Genomic DNA, 22,207 nt, shown 5'->3' on the forward strand with positions numbered 1-22,207 from the left:
TCTCCAATCTCTCAGCGTATGAGAGGTTTTCCATCCCTTTTATCAAACGTGTCACTCTCCTCTCAACCCTCTCGAGTAACGCCATATCCTTCTTAAGGTACGGAGACCAATATTGGACGCAGTATTCCAGATGCGGGCACACCATCGCCCGATACAATGGCAGGATAACTTCTTGATTATGCCTAGCATTCTATTTGCTTTCTTAGCGGCTGCTGCGCACTGTGCCGTCAGCTTCATTGTCATGTCCACCATTACCCCCAAGTCCCTTTCTTGGTTACTCTCATTCAATAATATCCCTCCCATCGTATAGTTGTACCTCGGGTTTCTGTTTCCCACATGCAATACTTTACATTTCTCAACGTTAAACTTCATCTGCCATCTCGCCGCCCATTCCCCCAGTTTGTTCAAGTCCCTTTGCAATTCTTCGCATTCCTCTTTAGTCCCAGCTCCACTAAATAGTTTTGTATCGTCCGCAAATTTTATTATCTCACACTTCGTGCCTGTTTCTAGATCATTTATGAATATATTAAATAGCAGCGGCCCGAGCACTGAGCCCTGCGGAACACCACTCGTGACCCTCATCCAGTCCGAGTAGTGGCCCTTCACCCCTTCACCCTCTGTTTCCTACCCGCCAACCAGTTTCTGATCCATCTATGTCTCCGTCCACTCCATTGTTCTTCAGTTTCTGGAGTAGACGCTCGTGAGGCACCTTGTCAAAGGCTTTTTGGAAATCAAGGTATATGATGTCTATGGGGTCTTCTCTGTCCATCCGTTTGTTAATTCCTTCGAAGAAGTGCAATAAGTTCGTTAGGCACGATCTCCCCCTGCAGAAACCATGTTGGCTTGTTATCAGAAGTTCGTTTCTTTCCAAATGTTCATCGATGTGTTCTTACGGTTAAGACTGTGTTTTTGGTTGCCATTGTCTTGGCAAGAAGAATCTCAGAGTTACAGGCCCTTCATGTAGGGAACCCTTCCTCTGTTTTATGGAGTCGGGTGTTTCTCTGTGCACAGTACCTTACTTTCTTCCAAAGTAGTTTCTGCCTACCATATCAGGAGATTCGTTTACCTGCCTTTCACCCTATGGGTTCCATGAAACAGGACAGGCTTTTGAGGAGGATGGATGTACGCAGAACCCTACTTATCTGTCTGGAGAAAACTAATGATTCCAGACTTTCTGATCCTCATTTTGTGTTGACCAACCACTCGAAATGTGGCATGCCAGCTTCCATTGCTAGATGGATTCACATGGCAGTTTCATCTTCCTACATTGCCTATGGAAAACAGGCCCCTAACTCTATCATAACATGTTCAATAAGAGGTATAGTGGCTTCCTGGGTGGAGTCACGAGCTGTCTTACCTGATGAAATTTGTAGAGCAGCTATTAGGGCTACTCTTCACACTTTTACGAAGTTCTACAGAGTGGATGTGGCAGCTCGATAGGAAGCTGTTTTTGGGTCCTCAGTTCTGCGAGCAGGTTCACCTGTCCCTAGATGTTTGGCACTGCTTTGATATGTCAGCTAAAGTACAGACTCCTATATATATGTAGCATAATGAAAGATTAGGTACTTACCTCAATAATCTTGGTTCTGTTACTATACAAAGGAGTCCATACAACCCACCCTGTGCAGACTTTGGATTCACCTGATTTCTGCCTTGGGCGTTGCCATTATCTGTCTCGGGACCTCTTCTGTTATATCTAAGATTCAGCTGAGACATCACTACAGAAACAAAGGGCTTCCTTTTCCCTTTGGAGGGGTTTCTAGCCCTGCTAGTTGCACTTAGGTTGGTTACTAGCTATCATGTACATAAGAATAGCCTTACTGGTTCAGACCAATGGTCCATCAAGCCCGTTGGCCAATCCAGGTCACTAGTACCTGGCCAAACCCAAGGAGTAGCAATATTCCATGTTACCAATACAGGGCAAGAAGTGGCTTCCCCCATTTCTTTCACAATAACAGACTATGGACTTTTCCTCCAGGAACTTGTCCAAACCTTCCTTAAAGCCAGCTACGCTATCCGTTCTTACCACATCCTCTGGCAATGCGTTCCAGAGCTTAACTATTCTCTGAGTGAAAAAAAAATTTCCTCCTATTGGTTTTAAAAGTATTTCCCTGTAACTTCATCGAGTGTCCCCTAGTCTTTGTAATTTTTGACGGAGTGTAAAATCAATTCACTTGTACCCATTCTACTCCACTCAAGATTTTGTAGACTTCAATCATATCTCCCCTTAGCCGTCTCTTTTCCAAGCTGAAGAGCCCTAACTGTTTTAGTCTTTCCTCATATGAGAGGAGTTCCATCCCCTTTACCATCTTGGTCGCTCTTCTTTGAACCTTTTCTAGCGCCACTATATGTGTCTTGAGATAAGAAGGTAGTAGTACAAAAGGAAGTGGGAACGGACAATTAACACTCCACTGAAGATCACTGATGTAAAACTAACTTGTTTATTTCAGAAAAGGACACAAGCAGAAGTTGTGGACCCGACACAGCACTGTGTTTCGGGGTCTGAGGAACACCTGCATCAGGGGTCACTGTGGCATATATGTTCACAGATGACAGGTCTGGAATAAAACAAAGCTTGGTCCAGCTAACATGCCAGAGTAACCAAAATCACTGAAAAGCTATGGAAGCATTTTCCAAAAAATAAACCCCGCAATACTCCATATGAGGTTGCACCATGGAGCAATACAGGGGCATTATAACATTCTTAGTCTTGTCAGTCAGGTGTCTAAGGAAGATAACAGGTTTCCTATATATGTTGGATAAAAATTGAATGCCTGTTGTGTTTTGTTTGGAAACCTTTTGCAGCAAATTCTCAAAATGGTGCCATTAGACAATACTTGCACTAATTAAAGACCAATTACAAAAAAACAAGGAGGTGTCTTTGTCCTGACTAAAGAGGCGTGTGCATCCACTGTGGGCATGGTTAATGCCAGAAGTGGCCTTAGACACACGCCTATGTAGATGCGATTCTAATGGAAGGTAGGCACCAGAAAAATAGGATTTTAAAACCCTGGCCTACATTTCCGGCACCTACCTTTCACATAGCCATGATTCTCCAAATGGCACCTTTGTATAATTTGTAGACACCAGCACTATTATGGTAAGATATATTAGAATGAAGACAATGTCATATATTCCAAACTCAACTGAGAGAAGTTATCTCGCAGCTTTGCTAGACTTCATTCAGCTATAATTAGAGCTTTATGTTCACTGGTCCTCAGCGGGCCACCACGCACTCAAACATTCTCATTGTGCTGGGCTTTACGCTCCCACTCGTCATTGGAACCAGCATACATTATCAATTTTTTAAATGTTTTTAAATAACTAAGTGTAAATACTAAAAGTACTTAGCTTTTAGTAAGACGCTGTGAAGGGGGGGGGGGGAGTTTCACCATTACACCGACATGTTTCGCCCGTGTGAATCGATGGGCTTTATCAAGGTTCCCACTCCCTCTTAGTAACATTCAGCCACCATTGCATCAAAACGATTCACGGGCGAAACATGTCGGTGTAATGGTGAAAAAAAAAACCCTGTGCACAGCGTCTTACTAAAAGCTAAGTAAGAACATAAGAAGTTACCTCCACTGGGTCAGACCGAGGTCCATCTTGCCCAGCGGTCCGCTCCCGCGGCGGCCCATCAGGTCCGTGACCTGTGAAGTGGTTTCTGACCACTTCTATAACCTACCTCAGTTTTATCTGTACCCCTCTATCCCTTTATCCTCCAGGAACCTGTCCAACATTTAAAAAATTGATAATGTATGCTGGTTCCAATGACGAGTGGGAGCGTAAAGCCCAGCACAATGAGAATGTTTGAGTGCGTGGTGGCCCGCTGAGGACCAGTGAACATAAAGCTCTAATTAAAGCTAATTATAGCTGAATGAAGTCTAGCAAAGCTGCGAGATAACTTCTCTCAGTTGAGTTAGGAACCTTTGTATAATTGACATGTGATCAGTGGCTGTTTTGTAGGTGGCCGCCGGCAACAGTGCTGTTTGTAGAATCCGACTCTTTCTGGTTTTTCTTGTGCAAGTGGTTTGACTTGTAATGGTTACTATAAATAAAAAATTTAAAAAAGGAACTTAAGAATGAACCCTTTTGAGCTTCTTTTCTACCAGATAACTCATTGCTTGCATATGGCACTAAAAAAAACTACATTTTATTGTATAGTTATTCCTCTTTAACACAGATTAGGAACTAACATATGTGTTTGTTCCAGAATTGGACTATTGTAAATACTGTAAGCATTTTGGAGAAAATTGTTCCAGTTAAATGTAACAGAAATTTACATTTTTTTATTTAATTCACTGTTTCCTTAAAATCTAGAACTATATTCTAATATTGACAGATGTTCTAGATATTATATGTAAAAGCATGCTGTAGTTTGACTGTGTTATGGTGTTTGTTTCAGCGTGCCTGTCAGACTGCAGAGCATGTCTTGCAATTGACACTTAAGCAACCTTTAGCACTACTGGGAGGAGGCTGTACTGAAACTCACTTGGCTTTCTACATAAGACATAAGGTAATGAAACCTCATTGAGAACTCGAAAAACTGCCATTTCTTACTCTGTTTATGGGAGAAAAAAATGTATTTTATATGTGGCTTTAAGAGGTGTTAAAGCACCGTGCTTATCTTTAATGAGATTGTTAATCTAATCTATTGTTGAGGATGAATGCCACGCCATATTTCCTGTGTTTTGTGGTTTGTTTGGGTTTTTTTTATACTTTAATAAAAAAATGAAATTTTAAATTATAACTGTTAAAGGCTTATGCAGATGGGGTTAGACTGAGCGTGTAGGGACAGAGACAAACTTGTTTACAGTGTCATTTTCTAATAATCATGTTTGGAGCATTGGCTTATCATGATTTAGCAGGGTATTTTGCTATTCTGCCTTTCTTATATTATTCCACATGGTGCTTGCAAGTGAAAGTGAATATGGCAACACTGTCTTTCTTCAGTTATCCAAAGGATCAATACAAAACAAACTCTTCAAACTTCTCGTCTGAAAGTCTCTCCAGACAGTTATGTTTCACTGTGTACATGTGATTTGTGAAGCAGGCAGTATGAATTTAGCAGTAACAACCAAAGCTGAAGAGTTTCTGGCAGCCCAGAAATTTAGGTAGCATCACATACAGTTTGAGGGGAAAATACAACCAGAACTGGCTAAAATAAAATCTTTATACTTCATACTGCAGACATAACACACATTTATCCAGTAGTCCTGCCTGCCTGTATTAAGCAATGTTTCTGTAAGTTGAACACAAGTATACCTGTAAATCACAAAATTATTTTCTCCTTTTCTAGGCTATTGCTGTTCCCAGTAGTATTCTTGAAGACCTCAGCTGCAGTCGGGCAGAGTACCAGATAGTTGCTGATAGTTTTTGCCGGTCGTTGGAGTCCATAGCACGATGTCTAGAACATGATGATGGTGAAATTCTCACCGATACAGATAAAGGACACTTTTGGTCTGTTCCCTCAGGCAATGCCTTGGATTCTAGCATGTCGGATTTTGTTATGCACTGTGGTTGTGGACTATACCAAAATCAGCCTCATTTAAACTGGACTGTTCTAGGAACTCAGTGTAACACTGTTGATTTACAGGACTGCTGTAGAAATAATTCCAGAAACTCATCAGACCAGCTTGTTCTGGACTGTTTTGCAGCAAAATGTAGTAGTCTGCAACTGGCAGTTGAAACATGCCATCTGATTTTGGATCTGTCGTATATCATTGAAGATAAGAATTAGATAACCCTTTGACTGTCAAGAACAAATATGTCCGAACAATTTCAGATAACCTTTTTGGCCACATAATTGAAAATAAAGTTTAGAAACCTGAAAGCTGTCACTACACTTTCTGTTGTATGAAATGTCTTTATGCACCTTGCATTATTACTGTATTGTAAGCTATCACCCCTCCTTTGCACCCTTCCATCTCAGTCATTGCATTCTTATCTTGTCTGTTTAGTTCACACTCAATAGCCCCTCCCTTCCCATATCTAACCTCAAAGATTTATAATAGTCTAAAGTGCTAGCAATGCTTGTGTGGCTGTTCTCAAACATCTGGCTTTCTAGATCATGATATTTCTAGATAGTACACCACCATCAATTTTTGCAGCAAACCTGTTCAGTGTGAAAGATGGATGGCCTGCCAGGTAGACATGACTACAAAGCTGCATGCATTTCCAATAGGAATTTTAGTTGTTACTATACTTTTAACCTCTCATACTTCCTTTCCTTTTTCCCCACCCAGTCTCCTATTGTTCTTCCTTCTCTGTCCACTCCTCTCAATAGTAGCTCAAAGTAAGTTCAATTCATGTGCATTAGATATTTCTTTATCCCCAGAGGACTTACATTCTGTTTATACCTGAAGCAACAGAAGGTGTAAAGGACAATTCAAAATCTGTGAACTTGCATTTACATATCTCTTGGTGCCCATAAATGTAAGAAATACTAGTACTTAATGTACACTTCAGTTGCACAGGGCATATGAATCCTGACAAGTGAGTTTACTTCCCCCAATCACAAACTGTTGCATAAGGAATCATAGTTTTTCTTCATCTCCACCTCTTTCCTCAATAGGCTGTACTACCTCTCTTTGATTTTTCCTTGTGCAAGTGAGCTGGAAGGTGTCTTTCTGATCTGTTCTGAGAAGTTTTTTTATTATTTTTGGATTTTTTTATTTGACTTTGAAGCTTGCAGTTGCTCATCCTAGGGCAGCTCTACGTGGGAGAGGATGCAGACCCTCTGACAAGCTGTCTGCTGCTGGCAGGGCAGCTGTAAAGGAACCTGGCTAGCCAGCCTGCACTAACAGTTAAGGAGTTCAGGGATTGTTCCCATGGAAGAAAGGCCCACCCCTTATTTATCAGGCATTTGATTGCAGGCTATATGGCCCTGTGGTGTTTCAGGAGGGCTTTGACGAGTGCCTGCTGCATTTTTCTCCCCCATTGCAGCATGTGGGTCAGTGGGGATCTGAGGTCTCATTCCAGCATTGGCCCAACTGGCTGCCCAAAGATTGAAGGGTCCTGGATGGAGGATTTACTTGTCTGAGACAAGAATCTTCTTCATTATCCATCTGCAGTGAGAGCTGAAGCAGATTATTGCACCACTAAAGCATATCACAGTGATTAAGGCCATTATAGCCTAAGAGAAAATTGAGGGGGGGAGGGTTATCCCTAAATGACATTTTTGGTGGTTTCTGGGACTAGATATAGGGTCCCCTACATCCAAAATCCCCTTCTTTGAAATTTTTGTAACTTGCTCTAGCTTTCCTGGTGCCAAAACACTGCCAAGGTGGCCACCTTGGATTTCCCAATTTTGATTTAAAAGCCTCTATCTGCTTCAAAACACCTCCATTTTACTTAAAATCATGTATTATGAACTCCTCAGACATTTCTACCCCTATATAATGCAAGGTGTGCGCTGGATGTTCGGTTGAGGAGCATCCATGTGCCACAATGCACATGAGGAGGTGGGAGCCTTATGCTTTGTTCCCTTTGGTACCTCTAGGTCTAGGGAATTGCAGGGAGCTCGTTTATCAGGGAGGAAGTCCTTTCCAGAGTACTTGTCGAGTGATTTGGTGAAATGTAAATGTGTGGATGCCAGAGAGCCCAAGAGATGACAAGGAGAGTCCCTGAAGGGGATCCCCTGGGCTCCCTTACTCAGTGCTTTACTCCCAATTTTGTAAGTCTCATGTGGGAAGCTGTACTCACGGAAGGCACACCTGTAGCTGTGCAAGAGGATCTGACCTCCCATAGGGCACCTCCCCCAGAGAAGGTTTCTGATCTAGAACCAGAAGGACTGAAGAGACTGGGGGTTGGAGTCCATGTTTTTATTGCCCAGAGTAAATCTTCATTTTAGGAGACTCGGGGTCTCAAGCAGAGGCTGCTTGTCAAGAGACGATGCCCTTGCTAAAGGAGAGGACATGTCAGTACACCACCTCTTCAAGCTAACAGCACTGCTGGAAGTTATTACAGATTCCCTGTGGGAATTAAATCTGGAAGCTCTGCAGACCTCAGCTTCACAGTGTTCTGATACAAGCATCTCTAAGACTCAGACTGCATTTTTTCCCTGGCATTACTTTGCTAGTCACAGAGCATTGGGAGACCAGTTTTTTTTTATCCACACGAGTATTTCACCCTCGATTCCATGGCTCGCAATTTCTCGATGTAGTTGTTCATGCGGGACCTTGTTGAACGCCTTCTGAAAATCCAGATATACAATGTCAACCAGCTCGCGCTTGTCTATCTACCTGTTTACTCCCTCGAAGAAGTGCAGCAAGTTCGTCAAGCAAGATCTTCCCTTGCTGAAGCCGTGCTGGCTGGTCCTCATCAGATTTTGTCCGTCAAAGTGATTAATGATGCGGTCCTTTATCAGCGCCTCTACCATCTTTCCTGGTACCGAAGTCAGACTCACTGGTCTGTAGTTTCCAGGATCTCCCCTTGAACCTTTCTTGAAGATCGGTGTAACATTCACCACTTTCCAGTCTTCCAGAATCCTTCCCGATTTGATCGACAGATTGGCTTTTAGTTGAAGCTGTTCAGCTATAGCTCCTTTCAGTTCCTTGATTACCCTCGATTGGATGCCTTCCGGTCCCGGGGATTTATTGTTTTTAAGTCTATCAATCTGCCTGCATACCTCTTCTAGACTGACCATCAACCCTGTCAGTTTCCCATCTTGGTTTCCTGTGTATAGCCTGTCGGCTATGTTGTGTATATCCTCTTTGGTAAATACAGACGCAAAAAATGTGTTCAGTTTGTCGGCGATGGCTTTGTCCTCCTTTAGCACTTCCTTTATTCTATGGTCATCCAACGGCCCCACCGCTTCCTTCATGGGTCATTTCCCCTTAATATATCGAAAGAACAGCTTAACAAAATTTTTAAAAATATATCAGAAATTAATTAATTGTTAAATAAATGTCTTCAATTGCTTCCTAAAATGGCAGTATGACACAGAACTTAATAGCTGTGGTTTCAAATCTCTATCCCAAAGGGCTGCCAGATATGAAAAGAGGCATTGATGACACTTTTTGTAGCGACAATCCTTTACTGATGGAAAATTAAAAAGACTGGGATCTTCGTGAACGTTTGGAATCTACAGTATATATGACTGAGTGACTAGCACTCTTTCAAAACATAAGAACAGAGCCTATAAGCACCATTTAAAGAAAAAAATAAATACAAGCACATGTATCTGCTGTATTATTTTTTCTCCTTGATAGAGAAACATTGATACAAACTCCCCTACACAAGTCATATGCCATAGTGAGTGTATGAACCTCTTCAGCAGTGTCATCTGTCGCTTTAATTAATTTCCTAGAAGACCATCTTTTGGTTGCAAACAGTACACACTGCTGATTTGCAATGAGCACTTGGTTGAATTCACTAGATCCCACCTCCCAAGGGGGCTGAAAATAACAAAGTTATCACCACCATACAGGCCAGCAGAGAAAGGAAAAGAGAGGAGTCAGCTGTAATTTTTATTAATTTTAAACTAGCTACAAAATGTCCATCACTACACAAACTGACAGGAGACAGAGGAGTTTCATATTACATGCACTAATGATATTGATCTCACAGTTTACCTAGATCTCATTCATTTAGGCTATTTCTATGTTTATTTAAACATCTGAGTAATTTGGTGTGCATAGCTCTGGATAAGCAACAGAGAACTGTACTTATAACAAACCACACGAAGAGAACAGCCAGTAACAGCCTTATAAAAATTACATATCTTTGTACCATGTCATAGTATAGAAGTCTCTTCTGAAAGATAATCCTCAGTTGCATATAGTCCTCCATACTGCAGCCATTTAGCAATTGTGTTTGACACATCATGCACATTTTGTAGAAATGGTTTATCAGCGTGTGCTAGGTCCATCTTTTTATTATTTTAAACTTTAAACAAACAAAAGAATGATTATGATTAAAGATAACTCTATATAATATATTGACAGAAAAAAGTGGCATTACTGCAAACCTGCTGGTATAACACAGTCCCAACAGCATCTGAATACTGAGCATGCTTTCTGTGTATATTCTGATGTGCTACTGCCATGAGAAGATCTTTTATGTTTTAAATGTAGGACTTTAAGCGTCTATTCTCATGCATAAATGCATAAACCACATCACTTTTAGTGCAGTGCTTATTTATAACAGTTATATAGTTCCATGTTGCTAACCATGAAATCGTAACAGAGTGGTGAGGATGAACCGAGGACGACAAGTGCTTAAACATGGCTGAAAGGTGCACGGCAGTAGCTCAGTGGAATGTCAGTTTCACAAGACCAATACTGTATGTTTTAAAGGTAAAACAGCACGAAGAAGAGCATTCCTACATTTTGATCATTCAGTGAACAAACTGAAAAATAAAACTAACGTAGCAGTGAGCTATGGCCATTAAATCAGCACTATGCACAACCATTAGAAAAAAAGATCTGGAAAAGAAATAGTTACAAGCATCTTCATTAGAAAGCAGACAGACTACATAGGCTGACATTTACAGTGGGGGGCTGATATGTGCATGTGTGCAAACCAATTAGGTAAATACCATGATAAAAGCATGAAAGAGCTGTCCTCCAGCATTGCTTCCTAAATCTGTCCTCAGGACTGGGAGTCAGTCTAATTTTCAGGTTATACATAATAATTATGCATGGGATAAATTGCATCTGCCAGTTCTCCAGAGTATGCAGATACATCTCATGCATATTCATTGGACATAATCTGAAAACTTGATTGGAAACAAGGTTCTGAGGACAAACTGGGAAACCACTGCCTGGCAGCATTAAGAATAAAATGTGCTTCATTTCATCTAACCACTGCTCAGCATCTTTGTTGCTTGATCGTTGGCCTGTTGAATCCTGTTTATATTTTGCAGAGCCTGTAAAAAAAAAAAAAAAAAGATTAAAGTATAAGCCATCACATCTTCTGCTATCTTATTAGTCAACAAAAATAACATGACAGACACTAGAATGTTGGTATTGGCAAATAACATAGTTGGGTAGGCATTCTGGCCTGGATTCTGTAAACAGCGTCATTATCAGTGGCCATCCAGAAAAGTGGTGCCATTCACAGAATCCCAAAAGTAGGTGCCGGAAATGTAGGCCAGGGTTTTACAGGCCTACATTTACCATGCCTACTTTTGACAAGAATCGTTTCCATAGGGGTGCCTATGTCCACTTCTGGCATAAACCACACATATTTTTGATGTAGGCGGTGGTAGGCACCTCTATGGATGGGAGATGTCCACCATATTTTTTTTCTAATGTGTTTTTAATTGGTTTTAAACGACTTGGTCAATTACTACACTGTTAATCACCAATTAAAACAATTAAGTTAGGCGGCGGCAGGGCACCCACCACCACCTTAGAGTGCTGTTATGAGAATCAGGGTGGCAATATTACAATTGAGCACTGTTATTTAGATGCCTAGATGCCACACTATGAGCCATAATACTATAACAACATCTGGTTGCCAAGGTCCTGTTGTAGCATACTAGCGTTCAATATTTCTAAAAAGAACATTTATCCTAGCCAGCATATTTTTATTTGTATACAGTTTATTTGAAAAAAAATACTTTTTGATGAATTCAACAATTATATATCCACTCCACTTTTTGATGTTTATCTTTTGATGGTAGTATACTAACATAAATTGGCATCAATGTGCCTACATTTAGGCATGTCCACTTATTCCTGGGCCAGTGAGAGCTTAGACACCTTCCAGTGCATCCAAGGATGAACAGAGAAGGAAAAGGCCTGCCATTTTAAAGATGTGGGCCTGTCGGCAGTGAGCATCCCTCCTACTGGATTGTCATTTAAGGCAGTGGTTCCCAACCCTGTCCTGGAGGACCATCAGGCCAATTGGGTTTTCAGGCTAGCCCTAATGAATATGCATGGAGCAGATTTGCATGCCTCTCATTTCCATTATATGCAAATCTCTCTCATGCATATTCATTAGGGCTAGCAGCATTAATTGGTTCAGGTGCTGCTGAAGACTGGGTGCTGGTTCACTCAGTGGGATTTAACTTGGCAGGAACTTCATCTGTCCAGTTAAATCCTTTTCAATGTTAACCTTTAGTTTTTTGGGGGGAGGTTGTGGGGTTTTTTTAGGGGAGGGAGAGGTCGTAGACTTGGCTAGACCTGATCTCTATATAATGACTATTTTCTTTTTCTTCATAGTTGGAAATTCTTTGTTTAAAGCATAATCCTCTAAAGTTATCAGCAATGTTGGTTACATTAAGATTTCCCAGGATGGCCTGCTCTCTTGTGCTTCTTGGTCATTCTCTAGCTATAGATACTTGGATTTATTTTTAATAGCAGTTTCCCTTTCAAGCTCAGATTTCATTGGTAGTCAGGTCCTGTTTTCAGATGCTTCATCTTATTAGGGCTAATAGGCCCTTTCTCAGAAGTCAACATTGTTTAGTGGTGTTTGGCCTTTTTAATCAGTAGGTTGGATTATTGTAATGGATTATCTCAGACACAGTTATGCTGGCTTCAGATGGCTCAATATATGGCTATAAAATTAATTATTGGGTCTCATAAATATGATCATGTTACACTGTTGTTCGAATCATACTATTGGTTGTCAATCTCTTATGTAATGTTAGCTCACTTGACCTTCTACAAGGGAACACTTAGCTATTTGTCTTATTCATTGATACTGTATATTCCATTTTCATTGTCTCTTTTAGCTAAAGCACATTTAGATGTTATGTTATGTGCAGTCCTATATCTCGCCAAATTCTCAATAATTAGAGTTCTAGATGGCTTAGAGGCAACATATTTAACGCTATACAAAATTCTATGCAACAATATCTTACAAAGAATTATACATATTAAAAGTTATCATTGTTGTCAAGTTATACATACAGTTTGAGATAATATACTGTATAATAAATAGAAGTTGACCATTAACATTGTCTTTGTTTCGGGTGACTTGCATTATTATTTGTTGCAGGTTGCTGGGTCTCGCTGCATCCTAGGTAAAACCAGCGTTTCGGCCATCATGCTCTGGCTTTTTTCATGTTATGCTGTGAGGTCTGCAGTTTGTCTATATAAAGTAGGTCCTCAAAAAAGTCTATCAAGACATCTAGAAAATCAGTTTCAAAAGTTGGCACTTGGACATCTTGGCGAGAAAAATGTTCAGGTGCTGATTTAGGCCATTTTTTTGGACGACTTTGTGATATGAAAATAAGCCCCATAGTTCTTACCATGTCCTGGATCCTTTCCACTTGGCGGTTTTGTGTGTCAATCTCATTGCCCATATCAACAGCCATGTGACGGAGATTTCCAATCATACCACTGACTTGTTCAAGATTTTCATCCATTTCATTTTCTCGGGCATCATTTGTTACCCTAGGAAAAACAGAAAAATGCTTTGAGTTCAATGTGTTCACTGTGTTTTAGACTGGAGAAAAATGAAGGCTACAGTTTTACAAACAATCCCAGTGTAAATGGATAATGAGTTGCACTGGCCCAGATGAGGAGTCTGTTCTTTTTTTTTCTCTCTCTCTCTCTCTTTTGTATATGTATCAATGGAAAAATAAGAAGATCTAGAGACATAATGACACTGATTGATCTCCAATGATCAGTAATGAATAATGGTTCAGTAATAGGGCCATGCAATGCTATGCAGAAGATCTGAGTTTGATTTCTGAGCCTTTTTTTCTGCTTCTTCAACTGTGTGAGGGTGTGGGATGACATGTAAGTGCTGTTCTGCCGCTAGAGGGGAAGAATGTCTTGACCATTTTGTAATGGTGACACCTGGTGGCTAGACTTAGGGCATACCAAGTTACAGAGAGAGCCTAGTTGAGGTCTGTTACTATAATGAAAAAAAAAGCAGACAAAAATTGGCAAAAAGCACAATGTAGTGTTGAATAAATGCTTATAGTTCTGTAATGTCAGTAAAGGCTAGTTCTGATTTAGCAGAAAAGGAGGAACCTGACACTGACAGGCCCCTCCATCAAAAAGTCTAAACTGCCTCTTCTTATGCTGATGATACCTGAATTAAATAATAAAAGGGAAGTATGGGTCAACATGCAAAAGAAGGTGCAACTGATAACAGTCTTTGACTTTATAGAAGGTGGTTCATTATGCATTCAAACAACAGTTGTATAGTGTTCCTTTCTATTAGTTTCGTCTTTATCAGCAACTGTAAAACATGCCTACAGAAGAGCAATCATGAAATAGAAAGTTTTAACTCTAAGTAGTCCAGATATCCTGATTTCTATTTCCCTTGTATGAACACAAGAGCAGTTAAAAAAAACGGAGGAAGGGAGTAGAGAATGACACGGACTATTATTGAGATGGTGTAGAGAAATCCACTGCTTATTCCTAGGATAAGCAGCATAAAATCTGTTTTACTACTTGGGATCTACCTAGGTACTTGGGACCTGTTGGTTACAGTTGAAAACAGAATACTGGGCTTGATGGACCTTCGGTCTGTCCCAGTATGGCAATTTTTATGTTCTTATGTCCCCACAGGATCTATCTCCATCCCCGTCCTGTCCCCGTGAGTTCTGTTCCTAGGTCTGCCCAATCCCTGCAAGCTTTTGTTCAAGGCTTGTGCAGATGAGGACAAAGCTTGCATGGATGGTACAGGGACAGGGATGGAGATAGATTCCATGGGGACGGGGACAAATTTGTCCCATGTCATTCTCTAGAAGGGAGCCCATTTCAGCTTCCAGCATTCTTTACCTGCCAGAATGCATTGCAATATTAGTGGGAGAGAAAATGCTTTGGATGTCAATTTGTTGAGGTTTTGACAGGGTACCCTTGTAGGCCTAGCACTACTCTTTTACCCAGAGCTGGGGGTAGGGAAAAGTAATATAGCAGAGAGCAAAAGCCCTAGAGATGAGAAAGAATGACAGAAGACTGGCAGTTATAGATGATCTTAACTGATAAGCGTGCCTAGAAAAGTCCAGGGTCCTAAGGCTCTGATTGGCCCGGATGCCTAAGGTCCCGCCTATGATCATGGAACTGTCATGTATGCACAAACCATTGCCAAAGCGTGCATGTGCCAAATGGAGTGCACATACATTCACTACTGGGAAAGACTATGTACTTTAAGTGAAATAGTGCACCCTCTTTCTAAATAGGGAAGGGCCAACATGATAAAAAGGCAGTACCAAGTCCTCATTGACTTGTATACTGCCTTTTTGTCGCTTTGCCATTTCTTTTTCTTTTTTTTATTCTTTATTCATTTTCAATAAGTGCAATACAAATTAAATACATTTTATATTTAAGACATCACTTAATACTCTTTCAAGAAACAAATCAATCTATATCCCTCCCCCCACCCTATCCCATAACTATTATAAATTTTTAATTTAATAATCAAATCTTCAAAAAGCTCATTATGATATACATTTCATATCCATAAGAGATAATAAGCACTAATAAATAAACCAATACATTAATTTTACAAGAATTCAGAGAATCATTTAAAAATAAATCCACCCTCCCTCCCTCCCTCCCCCTGGATGTGCACATAATATATCAATAAAAATCAAATCTACAATAGATCAATAAAAGACGTCAATGGACCCCATATTATCTTAAAAATTTTTATATTCCCTAACAATTCTGCAATCATTTTTTCATATCTGTATATCAAGCATAAATTTGCCCACCAGAATGTAAAGTTAAGACGGCACTTCAAAGCGGTGGGTACTGGAGAATTAGGTGACTTGCCCAAGGTCACAAGGAGCAGCACTGGGATTTGATCTCACAACCACTGGGTGCAGAAGCAGCAGCTCAACCACTGAGCCACAGCCCTTGTTTACAAGAACACATGTTGTTACTGAGGAACAACATTGCTTCTGTTAATGACAACATGGGCATAAAAAAATTGATAAAATTTTTTTTAAAAATGACACAAACAAAAAAAATTTCTGCCTGCCCGTTGCCAATTAAAATTGTGTTATCAGCTGTTTCAGGGCCCCTTTTACAAAGTCGCAGTAGTGATTCTCCCACGGCAAATCCATCAAAGCCCACAGGAATTGAGCCGGCTTCAGTGCATTAAACCTTCAGTGAATCTGGCATTAAACCATATTTAATGCAGAAGTGTTAACACCACTGGTAACACGAGCCCTGAGTGGGCTCTGATCTCCTCCACTCCTCTTATGATTCAACTCATAAGGCTCCCCATAGGTTAAAGATCTCTACATTTCTGACTCTCACAGTCTTCACAAAGGCCTTCCTGTGACTTGATCCCCTCCCCCTATCCAATATGATGAAGTCATGTGAGCTAAGTCTCTCACCAAGATATCCAGATAAAGGGATTCTAATGTCCTGCTCCCCTCCCCAACCTCATAATATTTATTTCTTTGGATGTGGGTAGTTGGTAAATTATAAGCCCATTTGTCAAATATACGCTATGTAAGATATGGGTTATGATCAACACTTGTCTAATTGAAAGTTGAACTCTGTTGAAAAACAGTTTGTATATGGCATTCAGACTCTGGACAGCGATGTACATAGCTCAGTCACATTCAAGAAAAGCTTTCATTTGGACGTATGTTGGATCATAGCCCATTGAAATCTTTGGAACAATAATCGCAACTGACTCCTGAAGCAGGCATTTGCCAAAACATTGTCTGTGTTGACTCTTTAAATAAAGGTTGTTTTTCGTACCCATTCTTGAGGTCCACATGCTTTTCTTTTGCTATATGGATCTTGCTACAACACTGAGTCCCTCTCCTCTCTTTCTCATATTAGCCAGCTAGAGCTGGCTTAGCCTCTCCTTATTCCTGAGATTAACAGAAAATGGATCTACTCTGGGCTTCTGCCACACCAGGCCGGTTCAAGAGACTGTTGCATCCTCAGCCAACTTATGTTTTTTGGAGTGCACCTCCTTTGCAACCTACGCATCTGACATTCACCTCTTGCATTGCTAGCTTATGCTGCCCCACAGTTACCACGTTGGGTCATCGAAAAGGTTCCATTCATCCACTCACTGTACATTTTAACCACTACAGCCTGTGAACAGTTCACAAGCTCTGCCATTTCTGAAATGCTGCCCTTCACCCCGTAGCTGATGGTCATGCCCTTTTCAATGTCTGATAAATTGCACTTTTTCCCTATGACAAACACTGGACTCAATTGCAGCCCAAACTGTCCTCGTCTATCTGCTTCCTCGAGGTATGTTACTCCTCGCCCACCTTAGTCTTCAGCAGGTCACCCACTTGCTTTGTTCTCTGGCTCTCCATTTTTTTTTTTTGCCCCAGAGCCCTTGTGACTTTATCTCAATCTGCCTCTGCTACTGAGCAGAGAGAATTCACTTTTTCCCTGCAGCCCCTGCTTCTTAGGCCAGAAGAAGACACCCCCTTAACTTTCATGGGTCTTGGCAGAGATGCAGGCAACCAAAGGCCTTGCTCTCAGTAATGCAGATACTTTTATCCCATCCAAACTCCACTCTCATGCATAAGGACACTATCAATCATATTTTCATAACTTCCACAACTGTACTAGTCTCCCAGCTCTGTCCAGCTTAGAGAGCTCTACTAGTTTCCATCACCATAGTAACTCCCATATTAACAAAAGTATGTTGGTTTTCCAAACATTAGTGGGCAAGAGAAGCAGTCACCGAGGTTAGAAAAATTAATGAAATGCCGATGTGGGTAGGCAGTGAACAAATAGCCAGAAAGATTTATGTTCCCTTCCTCCCTCTTGGTGTTGGGGAGAACTGAGACAGGAAAACAGGATTGGGGGATCAAAGTAAAGGAACTGGAGGTGAGAGGTACGGATGGAAAGGAGTGCAATGCACTTTTATGGCCTGGAAAATAATATTACCTGGTTAGTGTTCCAGCCTCGGGTTACCATATGGCTCCAGAAAAAGAAGAGTTCAGAAGAAACAGGAGATTCTCCCCTCTTGGGTAGTGGAAGGAAAAGAAACAAACCAGAAGGTGACTATTTGGTGCTCAATCTCCTTTATTAGTTAATATACCACTGACTCAACACAATCGTGTTTCGGCCCAAAAGGCCTGCCTCAGGAGTCTGATTTCGTGATCTGAGGAGAAAAATATCTAGGGGTTCACAAATGTGTGACATTTCTTGTATTCTTGAAAAAGATGGTTTAGTCATCTGTCGTCAAAAAGGACAATATAATTATTTGAAGTAAAACAAAGAATGCATATCCAACTTGTGACCCACATATAGTGGCTGAAGACAGTGCTGAGATCCCGTTTGGAACAAGACTAAAAGTTATTCTAAAATGAGATGTGTTGCACATTTGTTAACCCCTAGGTATCTTTCTCTTCAGATCACAAAACCAGACTCCTGAGGCAGGCCTTTTGGGCCGAAACACGATTGTGTCAAGTCAGTGGTATATTAACTAATAAAGGAGATTGAGCGCCAAAGAGTCACCTTCTTGTTTGTTTCTTTGCCTTCCAGAAAAAGGACAGTTTGAGACATCCGGGTTTTTATTCCATTGCTTTCAGTGGAAGTAACACGTAGATGTCTCAATCTATCCTCCTTATTTCCATTATTTTCAAGAGAATACCCAGATGTCTCAATCCGTCGTCCTTTTTCTGGAGCCGTATGGTAACCCTACCCCAGCCACTGTTCCTTCTAAGCTGAGCAAGAGTCCTCTACCTACAGTCCTTCCTGTAGTGTAGTAAGGGGAGGGGGGCACCAAATTGGTGGGCGCACTAGCACCTTCCTTCTCTCCACCCCCCCTCTCCTTCCCCCCCCCCTACTGCACATACATGCCCTATCCCTTCCTTTGTACCTCTTTAATGTTCCCGGTATAAGCAGCAAACCCCAACCTGCTGCTCACGCCAGCGTCGGCTCTTCCTCTGATGTCACTTTCTGGACCCCCCGCCTAGGAAGTGATATCAGAGGAAAAGGTAAACCTGGCACGAGCAGCAGGTTGGGGTTGCTGCTTGCGCCAGGAAGGTTAAAGAGGTATTGGAGAAGGGAAGAGGTGCGCATGCATGGCAGGAGGGAGCGGGAAAGGAGCGGATGGGGGGGCCTCTCACCCTCGCTACACCACCGAGTCCTGCTTCTGGGGAGTGCTGTTTCAGGATCACATTTTCAATAGGGAGAAACAGGCAAGCTCTGTCAGAATCCAAGGAACCTGCCTGTTCCTAGCAATTGAAAACCCAATTTTGAAGCATCACCCCCTACTGTTAGCAATACGGTTGGAGGACACCCACTGAGTTTAGAGGGAACAGTGGCTCCAGCTTTTAAAATAGGCATTCTATTGTGTCTTATTGTTTAGGCATGGGATGTTTGCAAATTAGTGAAGAATTGTTTTTTGGGTTTTTTGATGAAATTGTAATGTACTGTATGAGTGTGAAAGGCAGATAACTCACTTGCGAACAAAACCACCACTGATGGCCATCTGCTCACGTTCATCTACAACACGGGCAGGCTGACTGGCCACAACTCCATCTTGATTATTGCCCGAGGCTTTTTTGTAAGCATCATTCGATTTAAATCTACGGAAAAATAAAGTATGAGTAGCAGGCACAACACTGGCTGAAATAGCAACAGGAAATCACTTTTCTCAAGGTATGGACTGCATCAGGCAAATGAGATTCAAATGAGGACATTATCTTATACCGATATATCATACACCTGAACCACAGCAATTATTTTTCAAACTCATTATGAATTAGAGAGATCACAACTGGGAATTCAGCAGTACTGCCCCCAATGATTTATTTCAGGTTTTCTTTTATGTTAAAAAGGAAACTGGACAAGACTCAGTTTTTATTTCAGTGACACTTTTGTATTTTCACATAAAACATACGAGTAAATAACATTGCAAGACAGACATAAAACAAAATCACCAAATATGGTGTGTACATCACATCACAGCAACACATTAGCCAAAAGAGATATATAGGTAAATTTTGGTTTTAAAATAATAAAAAGTGATGGTTTTCTTATGTGTGACATAGGGTACATCTATGCCACAGGCATTTTGCAACTGCTGTTTGCAGGATGCCAGCATAAAAGTCATAGCTGTGGTAATTTTAGTAGATTTCAAAATAATATATCGGTACTTGAATATATTAGTCATACATTGAGAGCTGATGTACAAACCCTTGTCAGAGACAAAAAAGTACAATAGGTGATAGTGAAATGAGTGCAGAAGAAAAAAAAAGAATAGAAGCAATTTGGCATTAAAACAGGAATCCTATGCGCCTTCTTCATGCACCGGCTACAGGCATGAAAAGAGAAGCATTCTCACCAAACACAACTGCTTCAGTGGTTCATCATTCCAGCAATTCACCAGCAGTAACAGCCTTCACAATGAGCTAAACACAGGCAAAACTGGATCATCTTCCTCCTGGTTCACTGCTCCAAACGTTAAGATAATATCTCGAGATGCTTAATTTGACTAAACCAGTAGGGATCCAGTTCTGACCGAGTTATCATGGAAAAAAAATAATAAAATCCAGGCATGCCTGCAGACGCAGATGTTAACATGTGTGGCTCAATTTTGCAGTTCTCCGATATCAGTATAGATCAGTAATATAATGCTCTTAAAAAAATGATAAGCTTTTGAGTCTGCAATAAAAGAATGTTACCATAGTTCATGAAATGAGATTAACCACACATGGTTCACATCATACAAAGAACTGGTTCCCTACTTCTTGGAAGATTATAAACACTGCAAGATTTAGTTTTATCTGTTTATTTCTACATGAGCGTGAGTGTTCAAACTAGTACCTCTGGGATTCAAAGTTACATACTCGTATATCTGCAGCCTTAGGAAATATCAGAACCTTTACCCCCCTCTTTTACTAAGGTGCGCTAACCGATTAGCGCGTGCTAATCGAATTAGCGCACGCTAAATGCTAACGTATCCATAGACTAGCATGCACGTGTTAGCGTTTAGCGTGCGCTAAATCGGTTAGCGCACCTTAGTAACAGCGGGCCTTAATCTCCATGGAGGTAAAAAAAAGAGAAATAAATGTTTCTAAATACCGCAACGAAAGGTTGGCTCATTTATACTTTCTGTTGCTCTTATTTCTTTTAGAAACTTAGGAAGACTTAAAAGAGGGAAGACTGTGCTCCATAAAACACACCAGACAAAATTATTCAATTAGGGTTTCCCAAAGCGTTGCATGTCCTCTAGAAATTATTGATCTCTTACGCTGGGTTTTGCAAAGCTGCGGTAAAGGTTTCTACATCGGGCCGGTGAGGTAAAAGCTCCGATGTTTAGAGAATTCATATGAGCGTCGGAGCATTTATCTCGCTGGCCTATGGTAGAAACCTCTACTGCAGCTTTATAAAATGAGCTCTTACTCCCTCTTTTACATAGGTGCGCTATGCTTTTTAGCGCGCGATAAATATTATCGCATGCTAGACACTAACGTGTCCATGTTATCCTATGTACGTGTTATTGGTTAGCGCACACGTTGATTTAGCGCATGCTAAAACGCTTAGCGTGCCTTTGTAAAAGAGGGCCTTAGTTTCCTGTTAGTAGACTACTAAAATAATGGTCTGTTAGTAGTACCTAACACGTACTTTGGCTACATATGCAAAATGTTAATACATATTTGACAGAAATGTAAAGCAAGAAACAAAAATAATGGCTCAATAGGATCTCCACACCAGGAAAAAAAATACAAACAAATAAACAAAAAACTCCATTCTGTTGAAATTTCTTTAAGCTCTGCTGGAAGCTGTTTGCGTTTCAGATATTAATCGGACTAAAGTACCGTAAAAATTAGCCCTGGCGACAACTTTAATCCTCATAGGTTGGAGAACCATTTAAGAATCAAGAAAAAAGATGTAGTACATTTTTAATATTTAATTTCTCCTTCTAACATCTTTAATCTGGAGCTTTGGAGACCTCACAAGCCATTCTTCATATTATGTAGACGTCCTAAAAACTTATGCACTACACTCACATTCCTTGTTGGTCCATTAAAACGTTTCACAACATAAAAAAAGACAACAGATATTACTTGGTGAAAGCAGCCCATTCTGTTTAAAAGAATAATAACAATTTTCTCTAACATGATGCTTTCTATTGTATCTAAGAAACGCTGCAGTAAAGGTTTCTACTGTGAGTCGGCAAGGTAAATGCCCTGACGCTCAAAGAATTCCTATGAGTGTCAAGAGTATTTACCTCATTGGCTCATGGTAGAAACCTCTACCGCGGCATTGGAAAAGGAGCCCAAAGATATCTGATACTTGGTTTTATTTTTCTTATGAGATTTCAGTTAAAAAGGATAAAATATGTTAGAATTGGTTAT

The 22,207-nt window shown here is 40.7% G+C and overlaps 2 protein-coding genes across 5 annotated transcripts in view; one reads left to right on the top strand and one right to left on the bottom strand.

Annotated features, from left to right (window-relative positions):
* The window catches only part of MKKS (McKusick-Kaufman syndrome), a 39,733-nt gene extending 33,900 nt beyond the window's left edge, over nt 1-5,833 (top strand). For all 3 annotated transcript variants that reach the window (XM_033936684.1, XM_033936683.1, XM_033936685.1), the window contains 2 exons: nt 4,406-4,516; nt 5,300-5,833. In XM_033936684.1, the coding sequence (XP_033792575.1) occupies nt 4,406-4,516; nt 5,300-5,740 (552 nt within the window). In that variant the 3' untranslated portion in view covers nt 5,741-5,833. The remainder of the gene's footprint in view (nt 1-4,405; nt 4,517-5,299) is intronic.
* Nucleotides 5,834-9,464: 3,631 nt separating this feature from the next.
* LOC117357394 (synaptosomal-associated protein 25-like) overlaps nt 9,465-22,207 on the bottom strand; it is a 74,364-nt gene continuing 61,621 nt past the window's right edge. For both annotated transcript variants that reach the window (XM_033937900.1, XM_033937901.1), the window contains exons 6-8: nt 19,307-19,432; nt 13,202-13,346; nt 9,465-10,870 (exon numbers count right to left, since the gene is read on the bottom strand). In XM_033937900.1, coding sequence (XP_033793791.1) covers nt 10,802-10,870; nt 13,202-13,346; nt 19,307-19,432 — 340 coding nt within the window. In that variant the 3' untranslated portion in view covers nt 9,465-10,801. The remainder of the gene's footprint in view (nt 10,871-13,201; nt 13,347-19,306; nt 19,433-22,207) is intronic.

This window comes from Geotrypetes seraphini, chromosome 3, assembly GCF_902459505.1.
Source record: "Geotrypetes seraphini chromosome 3, aGeoSer1.1, whole genome shotgun sequence".
In the NCBI taxonomy this organism is placed as follows: Eukaryota; Metazoa; Chordata; class Amphibia; order Gymnophiona; family Dermophiidae; genus Geotrypetes; species Geotrypetes seraphini.